The sequence below is a fragment of the Alosa pseudoharengus genome, unplaced genomic scaffold, assembly GCF_046254945.1.
Source record: "Alosa pseudoharengus isolate Yale_2024_CS ecotype anadromous, Long Island Sound unplaced genomic scaffold, YU_APseudo_1.1 YU_APseudo_1.1_scf_9, whole genome shotgun sequence".
Lineage (NCBI taxonomy): Eukaryota > Metazoa > Chordata > Actinopteri > Clupeiformes > Clupeidae > Alosa > Alosa pseudoharengus.
The window spans coordinates 19,568,974-19,587,484 of NW_027468881.1; the positions used below are offsets into that span (position 1 = coordinate 19,568,974).

The following is an 18,511-nucleotide window of genomic DNA, read 5'->3' on the forward strand; positions in this document are numbered from 1 at the left end:
ATATAGCCATAGAAAACAAGATGGTGCTGTGGAAGGGGGGGGGGGACACTCGGCGTGAGTAATAATCATATGATCTTTGGTTGCCATAGCAACAGATCCTAGCAGTTGGCCCTTACAAGGTGAGTCACATGAGAAACCGGAGGCGAATGGGGAGCTTGCTGTACTTGTCCAAACACACAGCCTTGTGATTCCAGGGAGGGGGGCAAAGGCAGCCACAAACCTCTTGTGTTGAGGATGCTCCATATCACTGACGGCTGTGATATAATGCAGCACATGGATTGCTGTATGACTCAGTTAAAACCTATTTTCAGAGCAGCCTTGAAATCACTGCGACACCCTCGCCCGTCACAGACCCAAATCCTCTTTCATTGTGAGGGGGTGGGGGGGAGTTCTCCCCTCAGTGTTTCAGCCAAACCTTCTTGCACTCACGAGCACTCCGATGTGTGAACACTCCTGCAAAGCCTCCCCTGTAACCCCACACCACATGAGCATTAGTGCATTCCTCCATTAGCTCAACAAGCAAACACCAGCAGGCTTGCAAGGCTCCTCTCTCTCCTCCCGAGTTTTCAAGAAGGACCTCCAAATCCTCTCTGCAGTATTTGCAGTGTGCTCCACAACATCTGCTGCGGGTTGGATAGGGAAGGAGGGAGGGAGTGACTGAGGGAGAGAGGGGGAGTTTTAAGGTGAGCCTCTCTCCCACATGCGTCCTTAACTTCCGCTCACTGCTGCGGACTGACTGTAGCCTACCTGTTTGTTGATAAAGAGGGGTCTGGGAGGCAGGCAGCTGTCTCACCCTGCACACAGCTGTGGCTGCACCTAGGGTGTGTGTGTGGTGGTGGTGGTGGGGGTGGGGGTGGGGGGGGGGGTTTAGGTCACATCTAAAGCCGGCTCTATTTACACTCCCGGCCTACTCCAGAGGCTTCAAAGACCTCCGGGATCCCTCCGTCACCGTTGCTCAGCAGTGACTCAAATCCTCTGTTTTCTTTGGCCGCCTCTGACACTCCTTATCTGAGATGGACATTTGAGCCCTCAGCTGATAGTAAATGGTGATATTTGATTACCATTGCTTGATGACAACACAAATAACAAAGGCTGTTTATCTTTCATCGTCCAATCCACAATGTGCTATGTGACTGTGCACAGAGTTTGATATGATAGATAGCCCAGTGATTCAGGCGCCTGTTTGTGAGGTGCCCAATGACACACTCTGAAGCAAAATCCTCAAGGATACTAATATGACACAGTGACTGCAATAGGCTATGAAGTCATACATCACATTCATTTTGCATTTTCATGGTCACTGAATAATATAGCCAAATTTTAAAATATTTATCTTTTCTCAGATCTCCTCACAGAGTAACATTAGCACTTAATTCTGATACATTCCTTTGCTTCAGCAATAATGGGCATACTTGACCAAAAAGTTAATGATTGCAGAGAAGCTGTCAAGGGCACAAGAAAATGACTAGGCATTCACAAGGTATGCTCAAAGTCACTGTTTACATCGCCTCTCTGGTAAGACGTGGTCACCAGCCAACTTAATGACTGTGGTTGACTCTATATCAGGTGTATTACATCTTTAATGAACCAAACTGGCAGCACACCCGCCTCACTTTGCACCTGTCCACTTGTGATTGTAATTGGAATGGTGATGAGTATGTTTGTCCTGCTCTTTCGCTGCCTTCGCTTTATTTGCATTTCCAGAGAATACTACTGCAGATGAGAATAAATCCTATCCAACAGCTGCTGACGTAGATGCGCATGGTGATTCACGCGTCAGTACCAGCGTACACTGACTATCCATCAGCCTACCTTCTTCAGATTCGTGAGGAAAATATAAAATGGTGCACTGTCTAACTGGACGTAATATCGGGTGAGAACTGCACTGCAAGACCAGATCTGTGACGTTTTTTGTGCATACAGAAGACAAAAGTCTACTGTTTTGAACTATCTGTCCAGTCCCTTGAGGTGTCTGCGTCAGACTTTACGTTTCACTCTGGCTTTGGCACGCACCGCTGCGCGCCCAGAAGAAAGGCACGGCGATTGAATGAAGCCAGCAGCTTTCTTAGGAAAATTACTCATCACTTATCTTCGAGGATGCAGCCGTTGTGGGTTAAGTTTTTATAGGGGCTGACACCGAAGTGTTGATTGACACCTATCAAGACCGACAAGGTAAGATATGTTGCCATTGACACTAAATGAAGATAACCTACGTAAAAGCCACCAAATTCAAGTGGGATTTTTGTAAATGACAAATGATTATACATGCCATGGATGGAAATGGCATCCATTAAAATGTATCGATGCGTAGCTATAATTCGAATGAACTATTGTACGGGTGTCAGTTACTTTGGCTTTGAGCTCTGTGCTTTGGAAAATTTGGCGTGACCGATGTTGTCCTACATTGCTTCTGAAGTGTATGACAGCACCTGCTGTCACGCCTTTAAAATGGTAACTTTACTGAAATAGTACGACATGTTAACACTGTCATTGTAACTGCCCGCGGGCCTGCGTGAATTGTTTCCGGTTATTGAATTTACATCTTATGAGCAGTCGAAATGCATCGTAATTTGACCTTGACAATGATGCTCGTGACGACCGTAACATTTCTGCTTTAACCAAAATGCTTCAGGATAACAAAATCTCCACAGCAACAACGTAAGGAACAAATGTAGCTCTAAATGGGACATTACATATATTTTTCAAATAACACACCTGCGCATTACGTTTTATGTTTTAGGAGTAGGCTAAGGCTGTTAAGATATGCATCTTAACATCATTTCAACTTCTCTGGTTAGTCTGAGACTACAATTAAATTAACAAAATACAAAATACTGCTTAATTGGTTTTAAAATCCGAGCGCACATTGGTGCTAACGAAGCGCGTGACGCGCTTGTCTGGTAGCCTATTCATTCATGTTTTCATCGAGGCCTGTACCCCTATTACTAAACTATTAGCATTCAATTTGTAATGTTGTTCATATTAAAAAGAGAGTAATATTTAATACGTAATCTGTAGAGAGAACGTGATGGTCAGATTTTAGACCTAAATTAATAAAAAACGATCATAGATAACACATAATTAATGAGAGTAGGGCCCCCTTTAGTCTATGGAAAGAACTGCTGGTGTGCATACTAACAGTGACTTGTTGCTGTCACGTCAACAAAATATTGCAATGCAAGGTATTAGGCCTACTCCAAAGCCAGGCTTGCAGGTAGCCTCGTTTAAAGCCAATGCAGTTACTTGCCAATGGTAGATTAAACACCTGCTTGTAGTAGCCTATGCAGGTCATGAGGTGAAAATTCTCATATGCAAAAAGATTAAGCAAAATGGGACTTCACTTTAATTTATATGACAAACAAGTATGTAGTCAGTTTGAAGGGGCAACCTGGATTCAACAATATTATTCTCCCAACTCTGACATTATCACTTGGGTCTCCACTGATGTAGCTACCTATTCCTTTCTTTCATGAACTGATTTCTGTGCTCTGACTGGTCGACTGCACTTTCCCCTCCACTGCATAGATTGTTTCTGTTATCTCTCCTTGAAGAGTTAATGGTATGTGTCAATCTTTCAGAAACCGTCAGTTTAGAACAATGACCGTGGCTCCTGAGTTCTCTGGACTTAGATAAAGCATGCAGGAGAGGAGAGTTTGTGCTGTACTACCATTTCCTAGCAACCGTGACATAAAGCTAGACCACATCCCTCTCTGATGGCACTTGATGAAACCTGATCTGCTATTTTCAACATAAAAACAACTTACTGTAGTTTGCTGAGAGGAGTAATGATTGCAGGGTTATGGGGTCGGTTTTATTGAGAACAATATTTAGTGAGGCTTCACCAATAACAAAATATTCTAGATGTCCTGCATGAGGCAGGTCTATGTTATAGCTAAGCATTTGAAGTAGTTGGATATGAGTTCACCAAATGTCAGTCAGCTCTAAGGTAATCTTTGAGTCCTTCAGGTGACTCCTATTGCTTGAGTTGCTTCTCTAATGTATGGCTCTTGAAGGCCTTTCTGAGGTGTGCTGCATTAGAACATATAATGCAAACTTCGGAGGGATTCGTTGCAAACGCAACCTGAGAACTTAATGTTAAAGTAAAACGATTCCAAACATGTTCTCTACAGTGTATTGCATTTTATTTTATGGCACTTCATGTGTTAGAAGACCCACTTACCCAAATTTTATCTTGGGAACTACATTCCAAAACTGCAAACTATGGCACATACAAGGAGGTACTTACATTTTTGCCATTGAGGCAAAGGCATAAATCTAGCTGAGTGATTGTGTGAATGTGACAAGCTGGCCTGACCATATCGTGATCAAAGCGCGATTGGAGTTGTCATGGAATGTACTGTGCGTGCAGCTGGGCTGGGATCCGGGTGGGCCAGGCACCTCCTTAAGAAGTCTGTTCACACGAGGTCCCAGTGATCCTGCTAATCTCCACTGGGCCTGCCTCTGCTCTCAAATATCATCACCTTCTACAACAGCCTCCACTTTCACTCATCACATCCAAGTGACTGACAGGTAGATGTACAGTACTAGTGTAATCAGTTCATTATCTACCTGGTTCAGTTGTATGCTAAGTGGCCTGCTTGACAAATATGCAGAATACCAGTGTGGCATAAAGTAGGGCATTCAAAAATAACACCTACCTCCTTTTGCTTTTGTTTAGCTGAAGTAAAGGCCCTCTTTGTGCTTGGGAACACGTGATTTTCGATTGATTGTAAGTCAGTGTCGAGATACGTGGCTGCTTAGACAGCGCTTTGCACAGACGTGTTTCTTTTAACTAAACGAACAGTCCGCTGGAAATGGCTACTGATTACCCACTGGGATTTATGGATTTGCCGAATGCCTCCACCAAGTTAAACATGCACAATTTCACAGGATGATGAATTCAGGCATTAGAAAGTCTGAACACTTGTGACAAATCCCCTCACCTTCCAGTAGTTGCCATAATGCAGCCAGTTTGTGCACAGACCATGGGACTCAGCTTTCCTTTTAGTAATCCAACAGCATTATTTTGAGATAATAAAGTCCTTATGGGTTCTTTCATTTAACTATTAATATTCATTTATAATTCATCTATAAGCTCAAGCCAGCCAAAGCAAGGGGTCTTTCTTTTTTAACCTGACCATTTTAAAAGCACAGAACCCCTGTCTTAACCTTACAAACACGACCACATTTAACCTCAGTGTGAGGTAACATCATGGAGGTTGTAGGCGGCTTTAATAACATCCTCAGATTCATTTTGATGGCAAGTGGACATGTGCAGAGTATGTAAACACACCTGTCATTCCCACAAGCCAACGAGACTGTTCATCGTGTAGTTTTGTGGTCTAGGTAGAAAACCCTGCAAAATGTAAAAACAGCCTTTTTGATGCATAATGTTAGCAAGCTCAGTTGTTGGTCTGTTGCCTATGAGATAATGTAGCTTATTAGTTTTATACAAAACTAGATTATGCTTCTTTAATATACTATTAATGGTGGTGTGGCAATAGTGGTGAGTGTGGCAGTAGTAGTGAAACAGGCCCCTTAATCACTCACAAAGCTGGCTGACTGCCTTCTTTAAATGTCAGGTCCACCATCACTGACTGTGTTTTATCAATCACAGAAACACAAGGTGAGGTATAACGTTTGACACTACAAATAAACTCCTGTCTGCAGATTATTCTTGAAGTATAGGGTCCTAAAAAATCTTTTATGTTTTTTATTGGTATGCATTGATAGTAATTTTGATACCACAGATGAATGAAGACCCAGTCAGGCCAATGGTAGGAAAAATCAGGAACAGAGTTTTATTCACAATGATGTGCATCAAGGGAGAGACAGCGTGACTTCACCTAAAGATCGATCCATCAGCTGCTCTAACTAGACAAGGAAATATTTAGGGTTTTAAGTACACGACAGCAAAGGATAGAAACGTAATCATAGAGTAACAGTGGCAGTAATTCCACATATTGGAATATTGGACATAATGCAGAACATTAAACCACATATTGGAATATTGGACATAATGCTCTTATCCACTTTCTCTCAGTATTTCATTCGAAGTATATGGCTGTTGGACACCATAAGTTACAGTGATGAGCACCAGATGTTTTTACAAACTGTCAAAAGTCTAGCTTTTAGCTACCATACTTTTGCTTCTCTTTTTAAAGACATATTTCCTGTGTCTTTTATCAACAGAACCAGGCAAGCACAACCTTTAGCACACAAGACAGAAGATACAACGGGACACCAGCCAGTTTGGTCTTAAACACATTCTCTATTGACGTGGCGACGTGGTGACCCCTCCACAATGAGGAAGCACAGCAAAGTGGCCCTGCGGCAGCAGAGCAAAGACAATGTGACCGAGTCGGTGGCCGACCTCCTGGCCCTGGAGGCCCCCCTGGACTACAAGAGCAGTCAGATGAGCATGAACGTGCCCCCCGGAGGCGCTGCGCCTAAGACCAAGCCTGAGCCCTCGCCGGACGACGAGGAGGACGGACGCCCCGCCTGGAACAACAAGATCGAGTACATTCTAGCCCAGGTGGGCTTCTCTGTGGGTCTGGGCAACGTGTGGCGCTTCCCTTACCTGTGCCAAAAGAACGGTGGAGGTGAGTCACTGTTGTTGTTGTTTTTTTTTTACTGCATGCAACGGGGATGCTGTATTCATCTCCCTACTAAGCCTGAGTATTGAACTGCTGGCCCTGATGACCTGGCCTGGAGATAGGCCAGGAGATTTATGTTACAAACCGTGGTGTGGGCGGCTCGCTGTGCCGGAAGCGTGGCTATTTTTGTTCTGTGACCATCTGAAATATAAAGCTGTTCCAGCCCCATGGCTATTTGTACGCAAGACACAGGGCCATGGGCAACACTATTCATTCTTGTTCGGCTACAACTCTTTACGTTCTGGCACGGCCTCTGGCTGGTTTGTCAGGCTCTCTAGATCAGAGGGCTGCCTTTGTGATATATGGTGCAGTGTCCCAACATAGCCTCTGTAAATACCTGTCGGCCACGTTCGAAGGCTCAGAAATATAACTTGCATTGTTTAGGAAGAACAGTCGCTTTGGGAACATGTCATTGTGACATCGGCTTGTGAGAAAAAAAATGGCTTGTGAGAAAATGACCCATCAATTCTTATTTAAGGCAATAAAAGGCAACCTTAACATGACCTGACTAAGATAAATTGATGTATTCCTCAAGATCTTGTATGTACATAGACTGGGCTCTCATGCCAGTGAGTACAGCAAGGTGTATGTCACTTGCTAATATTGCTGCTGTCACCTCTCAGTGCAGGAATTAATAGGTGTGTGGGTGTTATCAACTCCTGTCCTCTCTCTGCCCATTTTCTGGCTCATAAGATGGATCACATTTGGCGGGAGGGGCACATTAGCTGATAACTGTGCCTGTGATTTCCTGGCTGTCCACCAGTGACAGACAGACTTTATCCCAGATCTTCATTTATCGCACAGCTCTCTCAAATGTTCCTCAGAGGCTCACAGAGAACCAGAATATCTAATATGTTTTTTTCTTTAGACAGTTGTTTTACTCTCCATTTCTATATGTGCAGCATTCACCTTTATGTATGAGGCTTTACAGCATACGACCTCAATGTGTGTGTGTGTGTGTGTGTGTGTGTGTGTGTGTGTGTTTGTGTGTGTTTGTGTGTGTGTGTGTGTGTGTGTGTGTGTGTGTGTGTGTGTGTGTGTGATTATAAATGAAACATGACACCATAATAGTCATCTCCCTCAGGCCCTACCCCATCAGGTAACTATGGAGCCAGTGCCATCCAATGACATCCCAATTGCCCCCATCCCCTCACCCACCCCACCCCACCCCTCCCCTCCCTTTTCTCCTCTCCCCTGCTCTCCTCTTTAGCACCATACCTGCAATTTCCCTTTCATTACAGGCCTGTGTAAATAACACAGGAGCCACACAAAGAGAAACACTGAGTCATCAAATGAGACCCCAATCAAATCAATATTGTTTTCGTATCCTAGTGGTTCCGCTTGACTTTAATAACCCCTTATCACAATCAAAACAGTAGCCCTCACTTATAAGCCTCTTTCATTTGTATTGTTTGTAGTTCACATATTTGGACGTGCTATTTGACATCAAACATTGATGTCCCGCATAGTCTGGGGTGGTAGGGTACAAGGCAGACCAATTTTCTCTAGATGAAAGTAACACTTACCATGGTACCTTCCGACGTCATGGTGACTTGATTTGGCTTGCTGCAGCATCGCTTGACGTGGTGTACATTTCATCTGGTCAAATGAAGTTTAGATAAAATGGAATGGGGCACTTTTAGTAAAGGATAGTAGGTGATGACGGCAGACATCTTAATTGTAAGCTGCTGAGGCCATAAAAGAGTTTAGGGAGCCAATAGGTTAAGGGTTACTGAAGCTCATAGTGGGTTGTGTGATCATTGGGGCAGTGGTAGCATACTGTAGTGGTTAAGGAGCTGGCTGACTAACTAGCATAGTAGTCAGAAAAGTTGGTGGGTGGTTCAATTCCCACCTTCCTCCATTGTGCCTGTTGAGCAAGGTACTTAACCCCAAATTGCTCCAGGGATAAAGGCTCTTGTAATATACTGTAATGCATATGTAAGTTGCTCTGGATGAAAGCATCTGCTAATCGAATAAATGTAAATGTAAAATCATTGGGATGAAACTTGAAGAAATCCCAATTGAAGTTGTGTTATTCAAAGAAAATAGTTTGTTGAGTTGATTATTTCAAAAATGCTTTTCTGTGGTTTAACTCATTTGTGTTGTTGTATTGAAATGAATGATGGTCACGGCAAAAAAAACTGAAGCTTCCATCTCTCCCAGGTGCGTACCTGGTGCCGTACTTTATCCTTCTCCTCCTCATCGGAATTCCACTCTTCTTCCTGGAGCTGGCGGTGGGACAGCGGATCCGACGTGGGAGCATTGGCGTGTGGAACTACGTGTACCCACGCCTGGGGGGCATCGGGGTCTCCAGCTTAATGGTGAGCTAATGAGCGGCGACAGGCTCTCAGGTGCTGACACACAGTGACGGCTGTCTTTGATCTTTAGGAAGCAGCACACCGCGTCATTCACAGCCCCCACCGGAAAACTGTGTACGTGTGTGTGTGTGTGTGTGTGTGTGTGTGTGTGTGTGTGTGTGTGTGTGTGTGTGTGTGTCTGTGTGTGTGTGTGTGTGTGTGTGTGTGTGTGTTTGTGTGTGTGCGTGTGTTTGTGTGTGTGTGTACAGTATGTGGGGGAGGGTACAGGCCGCTGAGATGAGTCATGAGTACACCCCTCAGTCGTCGTTGTGACATCATCCCAGCAGCCAAACAAAAGCCCCTGGCAGTGTTTAGCTGGTGTCAAAGCTGTTCCTGGGGACAGATGCGCTGTGCAGTGCCTGCCGTGGCGGCCAAAGCCTTTAATGTGTTGTTTGAGGGGGTCAGAGTAGCAACACCACTTTATGGAATTATGCAACGCTATGTCCTGAGGGGAACTGTCCCTCCAGCCAGGGCGGCCATGTTGAACGCTGCATCAGGCAATACAGAAAGTCACATGACCCTACGTTGCCACCTTTTAGAGGGATACACACTGGCTCTCTGGAAAGGTTATGGTCCAGTAATGTCATCTTGTGAGTTGAGTTCAAAGCAGGTGGATGGTGCTTTGCTCTGCCCGCAGGTCTGGTCAGAGCTACAAAGGTTTTTTGAAGAATTCTTACACTATAAGCACAATAGCTATTCCAGTCACCTCCAACTCCTCAAATTGGGTTGGAGAAATGTGGTTGCATCCTGCAAGCTAAGTTTGTGATCTTTGCGCTTGAAGATGGGGTTGTGTGTCTAAAGACGGACACCACTTTCTCAGTCTGACCGCACACTCACTCACAGAGTCCTTACCATTGATTCACACATTCTAATGGACATTCAGATGTGTCAATCTGACGGCAGTTCCCGCCAGAGGCAGCTAGAGAGAGAGAGGAAGAGAGTGTGAGACAGACGGAGGAGTATAGTCTACGACTGACAGCTGGGTGGTGTAGCTCAGGGTTAGGTGAGCGTGGAGCTGGAGAGCCGAGAGAGAGATAGAGAGAGAGAGAGAGAGAGAGAGAGAGAGAGCAGCTAAAAATATCCTGCAGGGATGGCGGAGTGGGCGGAGAGTGAGTACGCTTTAATAATTTAGAGAGCTTGTGACTGCAGCGGTGTGACGCAGACACTCTGGCTCCCTCTCTCACTCGCACGTCCCTCCAGGGAGAGCGCAGGGCAGGGCAGGGGAGGGGAGGGGAGGAGAGGCACACCTGCCCACCCACCACCAGCATCCCCTGCCACTGCACTGACACACATCACCACACCTGTCCTCAGACAAACAAGCATGTTCCATAGACAGAATAATTACTCAGGTGTGTGCTGATGATCTGACATCTACATCAAGATTGTGCATCATCAGTTTTATTTTGAATTTGACACACTATACACCTACTACTACATGGTTTTGGTCCATTTTTATTGTAACAATTTTAAAACAGAGAAGTGATCAACAGTAGGGCAGAGGTGGGGGTTAAGCAGTCATAAAATGCACAGCATGGTTTATTTATCAGAGTTGATGTCTTGTTAGGACATGGACAGGGTGACATGGAGGAGATTTCACTAATCAGGTGTCATGTAGGGTGATGCCGTTACCTTTGAAGTTGACTTTACTGCTGTACCAGTGATTGATGATGTAGTGTATTGTTTGTAGTTGAGTTGTCAGACATTCCTGACTGTGGTTGTTATTTAAATAGATATTTTTACTGTTCTATGGTATTTTACGGTTCTATGGGAGACTGCAGGAGGACTGAAGTTAGGATTTTTAATAGCCTGGTTTGCCCAAGATCTCTGACCTGTAAGACTAAACAGGAATGTAGAGCCAGAATGACATTTCTAACATCTGGGCAGAGGTGTACAGGTGTTATTGACTGCTAGGCCCATATGGAACATTTTGTAGGTAGTGATGTATTTTTAGTGTAGAAGCTTCTATATAGTTAGTCCTATATTTATAACAGAGAATAGGGTCTTGTTGTTTTACCAACAACATGTGTGACTGTTGTATGTGTTTGGGTCAGTGTCCATTTATCTACTGACCCAGTTCTGTGATCAGAGAAAAAGGTAGTAGAAGACTGTGTGTGTGTGTGTGTGTGTGTGTGTGTGTGTGATTGCCATTTTTGTAGGTCAAAATGGGTTCAGCTTAAATACCGAGAGTGGAGTGAGGTTGTGAACATTGTGAGTATCAGTTTTCTCTGAGGCTGCAGTATTCCAGTCCAGTGTGGCCTAGAGTGGAAATGGCTTACCCATGTGCATACTAATGCATGCACCGAAAATGGACACTCTTTTCCTCTAAGTAGTGTTAACCCCAGACCTCCACCCTTCCGTTTTTCCTCCCCCCTCAGGTTTGTGCTTTCGTGGGGCTTTACTACAACGTCATCATCGGCTGGAGCATCTTCTACTTCTTCCAGTCCTTCCAGTACCCTCTGCCATGGAGCGAGTGCCCCATCCGGAGAAACGGAACCCTGGCCTGTAAGTGTGTGTGTGTGTGTGTGTGTGTGTGGTGGGGGGGAGTGGACAGACGCAAAGAGCACACGCTCGCATTTGGTTTGTCTGCCTCCCTGTGAGTGTGTGTGTGTGTGTGTGTGTGTGTGTGTGTGTGTGTGTGTGTGTGTGTGTGTGTGTGTGTGTGTGTGTGTGTGTGTGCGTATCTCCATACTAGGTATTCAGTGCGCTAATGCTCTCCGCTGAGAGCAGCTGTCTTTCTGCTGACTGCAGCCCAGAGAGGCCCAGTGCCGTGGTGATAACACACAGAGCCTTCGCCAGGCCTTGCAGCTTTGATATTCAAAGTTATTTTTCGCTGGGCTGTCAAAAGAGAGAGGAGAGAGAGAGAGAGAGATCCAGGATTGCTCATTCCCAGAATGCTTTGTGCCGCATGCAGACGTGATTGGCGGATGCGCTCACTGGCTCGGACAGAGACAGACGCCTTGGGCCATATTTGCCCCACACTCCTTGTGATGGCCACAGGGAAATATTGCAAGAGTTAGAGTTCAGAGAAGATACATTGAGGGATAATAAAAATAAATATGTCCTTTGTTTCTATACTGCATGCACAATATTTTTGTACTATATATACTGTATATGTTGTATTTGAGCCACAAATCACATGGAAGAAAATACACTATTACTCAAACACTAAACCATGAGTGGGCAGCCTTATCTGCTTAAGGCCAATTAAGTTTTTATTTTTGTACAGAATATATTTGACTCTAATCAGTTGACCTGGGTCTGTAGATGATTACATAGTGATATGTGCTGTGCTCCTATTTGATTGGATTAAATAGCAGCAGCCATAACAGTCCCCTGAGGGTACGTTTATCCACCCACGTGCTAAAGCATGGCTCAGTGTGGTATCTGTGTGTTGTGAGGACTCACCAATGGATGTACATTGAATAAGGAACTTTTAATCTCCTCACAGATAACATGTAATATCCTTGATGGGACAGGTTTAAAAGCCCCTCTTGGGCTTTTGGAGAGGGAGAGGGATCACCGGAGAACACATAATTGGATGTTGGTTGTTTCGAAGGGGTATTCCATTTTCATCAGAGTCCATGAATACCCATGGGTACCATGAATATTAGGGAAACCCATCAAAATGTTAGTCTTTTTCTGCTGCACCAAAATAAAAACAACTAACGTCCATCTCTGTGTGCTCCGATGAACATTCTCCCTCTCCACATGACCGGTCCTCTCCCGTGAAGCACCAGACTGGCACTCAGAAGCGCGGTGGAACTACTGTACCCTTTTTGACTTGCCCAACTTGTATTTCTTTGACCCTTTACATTTGAGTCTTGTTTAAGAACTGGTGTAAGTGTGCAGAAAATAGGGTTCTACCCTCCATGTTTCCTTATTTTTCATTCTCTTCCCTTTGGTAGATTTGGAACCAGAGTGTGAGAGGAGTTCGGCGACGACATATTTCTGGTACCGTCAAACCCTCAACATCACCAGCACCATCGATGACAGTGGAGGCCTGAACTGGAGGATGACGCTGTCCCTGTTGGCGGCGTGGATAATCGTCTGCTTGGCTGTGATCAGAGGCATCCAGTCCTCTGGAAAGGTGAAGAGGCCGCGGTGTGACATTACCGCAGATGCCTGTGCCAGAAGATTAGTCTGATAGAGCATCAGAGACTAAAGCACTCTGGTTAAAAGGGCCCCTTTTTGACGCCAGGAAATGATCCTGTGTCTTTCCGCAATGTGTGACATTTCGGTTGTTCTTAATGCACAGGATGCCATTTTTCTCATAAAACTGGTTTAAATGCTGCTCAACATTACAACATTGCATGATGAATTTGCTGGACTGTTTTTCATCCAGAAAAAAAAAGTCATCTCTCGCCATTATTTTTGTTTGTCAATAAATAATGCCTTGTTCAAAAATAGTTCAACAGTAACCCCAGTACACGTGAGGGCACAAAAAAAAAACAGTCAAATGTGTATTCAACCGAGTCACTTTAAAGTGGTACCATTATGTATTATTTATACGATCAGCACACTAGAAATCATGAGCCTAAACAATGAAATGTTAAAAAGCTGCAATTTATTTCCTACACACTCCTGCAGTCTTTGCATGGCCTTCTTTGTGTCTAGTCTAGTCTTCTTGTGTTCACAAGAACGTGTCTCTTGAGAGATAGATTGACGTCGCACCTTGTGAACATGAATACAAATGGACTGCCCCTCGGTCTCCATAGTAACGCGGTGGTGATGTGTTTTTCATCCTGGTCAGGTGATGTACTTCAGCTCGCTCTTCCCCTACGTGGTCCTCTTCTGCTTCCTGGTGCGCGGGCTCATGCTTAAAGGGGCCACGGACGGCATTGCCCATATGTTCACACCCAAGGTGAGGCGCCGCACGGACACATGGAGAGAGGAGACACACTCAATTAAACACGCACATGTTCAGGCACGCACATACACATGTATGTTTACAGACAGGTGCAACGTACACTTACACAACAGATGCAGTTGTAGTGGCACCCCTCTTCTTCTGAGCATAGTGTTGTGGCATATACACAACCTCTGTGTAGTCAGTGCTCCAGGGATTCATTCGCCTTCACGGGTTTTGCTTCACTGCCCTCCCCAGTGGAGAAAAGATGTGGGATTTGTTGCCCCCTGGTGGTGAATTTAAATGCACACAGCCATACTCAGTCTCCCGAACTCCTTTAAAAACTTGAAATGGATACCTTCTCTTTGGATACCGTGTCTTTTGATCTTGGTCCAGGTTTTTCCTATTTGGCACTAGAAATTAGAAACATTGTTTTCTTGTTATAAAAATGAAACTCTCTTGAGATTGTGAATGAATGATGCATTACAAATTAATTATCAACAGCCCATATTCCATTTAGTCTATCTTCTAATATTGGTATTTCTTTTATTTAGGCTATATGACTTAACTGCTCATTTTAATGTTAATGCAGTGTTTATTGGTGCCATCCTAAGTCTCTCTGGACAAAAGCATCTACTATAACTATAAACATAAATATAAGCATGTTGTTATGTAAGGCTATGTTGGGCTTTGTCCTGTGCTGCATCTCATCACGTGTCTCCTCTCTGCTCCCCGCGTCCAGCTGGAGAAGATGCTAGAGCTGCAAGTGTGGCGTGAGGCGGCCACCCAGGTGTTCTTCGCCCTGGGCCTGGGCTTCGGAGGGGTCATCGCCTTCTCCAGCTACAACAAGCGCGACAACAACTGCCACTTTGACGCCGTGCTGGTGTCCGTCATCAACTTCATCACTTCTGTGCTGGCCACACTGGTGGTGTTCGCCGTGCTCGGCTTCAAGGCCAACATCATGAACGAGAAATGCGTCGTTGAGTGAGTGGGATCAGGCCATAACCACTTTTAGGAAAAAGCAAGCGCAGCAATTGCCATGGAAAATCTCACAACATATTTCTTTTGTCTTTTGAATGAATTTGTTTGTTTTGTTTTGTATGTTTATCCACCCTTAGCTCACAAAGTGCTTAATCTGATATTTCTGTATTATCTGGCTTACTGGGCCTCTATGTTGAGAGATTAGCGTCATTATATATATTATATATTATAACGGCATTAGGCATTAAAAGCATTATACATGACTATCATTATTGTCAAGATGTGTTCTCAACCATTTCCTATGAAGTTTATGTATACCTTCAAATAATATATTTTTTGAGTCACACAGTTTTGAAAATAAAGTATATATATATATATATATATATATAACATTAAGTCAGTTTTCAGAAAAACAAAGTTAGTCTGATAGATATCCTTAATGTTGAGGCTTAGTTTGGTTCTGAATGGGTCTTTATCCGTGTTGTAGCAATGCAGAGAAGATTCTGGGATACCTGAACACAGGTGTGCTGAGCCACGACCTGATACCTCCACACGTCAACTTCTCACAACTTAGCACCGAGGACTACGCCGAGATGTATGGTGTCATTAAAACGGTCAGAGGCGACAGCTTCGACCAGCTGGGCCTGGACGCCTGCCTGCTGGAGGACGAGCTCAACAAGGTGGGGCCCATTTTTTTTTTTTTTTTTTTTAAAGAGCACCGCTTTCTGTTGCACAGCACAGAATAGCAAAGGTGTTTTATCGTTCATCTAGAAATCACCTTTTATTTAGTTTGTGGCAGCCATTGGTATTCATCATTAATTAGCACAGTCTTTGTACACGGAGCTTCTCGTGAAATCCGCAGAGGCGATGACTGTGGGAAGCCATAACTCATGGCATCCTCTAATTATCAGGAGTGAAATTTTCCACTTTTTGTCCAAGTGTGACTCAGCCTAGCTTGTCTCAGTCGATTGCGTCAATCCTTTTTAATCCCCCTTCTTTGTGTCTGTCTTTCTGCCTGTCTATCATTCTGCCTGTCTTTATTGTCTGTCTGTCTGTCTGTTTGTCTTTCTGCCTGTCTGTCATTCTGCCTGTCTTTATTGTCTGTCTGTCTGTCTGTTTGTGTTTCTGCCTGTCCGACATTCTGCCTGTCTTTATTGTCTGTCTGTCTGTCTGTTTGTCTTTCTGCCTGTCTGTCATTCTGCCTGTCTTTATTGTCTGTCTGTCTGTTTGTCTTTCTGTCTGTCCGTCTCTCCGTATATCTGTCTCCAGGCAGTACAGGGCACTGGCCTGGCCTTCATCGCCTTCACCGAGGCCATGATTTATTTCCCTGCCTCGCCCTTCTGGTCTGTGATGTTCTTCTTCATGCTCATCAACCTGGGCCTGGGCAGCATGATTGGCACCATGACTGGCATCACCACGCCGGTGCTCGACACGTTCAAGGTGCGCAAAGAGTACCTGACAGGTGAGCGCCTCTTTCTTCATTTCCTCTGTCTAAACGCTGTTACAGGTAGTGATTTGGGCTGGCCTTATGGGGTTCAGAAGTCAGCAGTCAACAACACAGTTTACCCACTAAAATGTCATTCCCAATGAACATGACTTGACCTAATTGTTTGGTTTCTCATGGTACACATCTGTCTACTCTCCCCACCACATAGATTAGATTAGTTTTCCTCATATTGCAATTGCAACTGGAGTATTAGGAGAATTTCAGAAGTATTTGATCAAGTATTTTGTATCCCCTCGTATCCCCTCGTTTGTTTTCTATGTTTAGATATAGTTTTTTGTAGTTGACTACAGAGCCCCTCTGATGCTGGGCCATCTCTTAATATAAATTGATGTCTGGCACCTCTGCAGACTTTGTAGTATTGACCCCCTGTGCTCTCTCTCCTCCTGTTCCCTCCCCTTCTCTTTTCTCCTCTACTCTCTATTCCCCTCCTCTTCTCTCCTCTCCTCTTCTCTTCCCCCTCTCCTCTCCTCTCCTCTCCTGTCCTCCATTCCCCAGTGGGCTGTTGCATCGTGGCCTTCTTCTGTGGCCTCTTGTTCGTGCAGCGCTCGGGGAATTACTTTGTCACCATGTTTGATGACTACTCCGCCGGGCTGCCACTCACCATAGTGGTCATCCTGGAGAACATATCAGTGGCCTGGATCTATGGCAGCAAGAGGTGAGGAGGGTGTTTACTATCACAGGAGAAAGGGCTCAGCTGCAGACCTGGCTTAGTGATTCCCCTCCAGGGCAACTACAGATACACAACATCACTTATAGACACAGTTGAAGTGCAGAGAATTCATTACTAGTTATTCATTTTTAACAAAAGAACAAATCTGTTTTGTTCATTGTTTCCAAACTTGAGATACACAGAAGAACAAAGGGAATGGATGAAGGAAGGTATGAAATGGTTCATACCTTTTGGCACACTGCTCATGATTTTTTTCTCTCACACCCCCTGGTGGACGGGCAGGTTCATGCAGGATCTGGAGGATATGCTGGGCTTCCGGCCATACTCCTTCTATTTCTACATGTGGAAGTACGTGTCCCCGTTCTGCCTCATCATCCTCATCAGCGCCACCCTCATCGAGATGGCCGTCAAGCCGCCGGGCTACAACGCCTGGGTGCAGGAGCTGGTCAGTGTCCTGTTAGGTCATCTTGGAGAATTTTTTTATTTTTTTATCTTCCACTTACAAAATTATTACAATCACTCCACAAGCTAGTGTGTCACTTATCTTACAATAGATCATATCAATAGATCACTGTTGTTTAAACTCATTACCATCTACCTTAGTTGCATCATGCCTTATGTGAATTGAGAGTTAATCAACCCCCCTCTTAGGAATCAACTTTGTATTTGATTTTTTTATTGAGTGATCAAAATGCACATTAAAAAGTTCAATGGAAACTCCACAGACACACATGTAATTCAGTCCTTCCCTGTGTGCACAGTCTGGCCAATATTCCTCTCTACTGTCTTCTTTTTATCATCTCCAGGCCATGGAGCGTTTCGAGAGCTACCCCACATGGGCGCTGATCATGTGCATCTCCTTGGTCGTTGCTGCCATGTTGCCCCTCCCTCTGGTCTTCATCGCCCGGCACTTCCACCTCATCCCAGACGGCTCCAACAAACTGTCCGTCTCCTACAAGAAGAGCATGATGAAGGACATCTCCAACCTGGAGGATGAGTCACGCTTCATCCTGGGCAAGAACCCGAGCGAGACGCCGTCGCCCATGCCCACGCATCGCGCCTACCTCGGGCCCGGCAACTCCTCGCCCATCGAACTCACCACCACCTCCATCTCCAGTCACGGCTACGGCACCAGCAGCCAGACCACCACCACCGGGCCTAAGACCGACTTATGATTGCTCTATCCCCCTTACACACACACACACACACACACACACACACACACACACACACACACACACACACACTCACACACACACACACACGCACACACACACTCACAAACAAGCACAGACAGGGTAGAGACAGAAAGAGTGAGTGAGACAGAATGCCATACAAAGACAAGGATGAGATAGGCAGGCAGACAAACAGACAGACAGACAAAGGAGAAAGAGAGAATGAGATGTCACAGCACTCTTTACACCTTACCCCTTAAACGAGCCCAGCGCTCAGAAATAAGCAAACTGCCTCTATAGCAGGGAGCTACAAGCCAAC

At 44.9% G+C, this 18,511-nt stretch overlaps 1 protein-coding gene across 1 annotated transcript; it reads left to right on the forward strand.

The window, feature by feature from the left end:
* The first annotated feature begins 6,304 nt into the window (after window positions 1-6,304).
* slc6a17 (solute carrier family 6 member 17) lies at window positions 6,305-18,192 on the forward strand. Its single transcript, XM_076276872.1, has 11 exons — window positions 6,305-6,602; window positions 8,820-8,977; window positions 11,389-11,515; window positions 12,919-13,100; window positions 13,764-13,874; window positions 14,602-14,843; window positions 15,328-15,520; window positions 16,110-16,302; window positions 16,843-17,002; window positions 17,300-17,462; window positions 17,824-18,192. The coding sequence occupies exons 1-11, from the start codon at window positions 6,305-6,307 to the stop codon at window positions 18,190-18,192; spliced, it is 2,196 nt and encodes a 731-aa protein (XP_076132987.1).
* The last annotated feature ends 319 nt before the right edge of the window (window positions 18,193-18,511 follow it).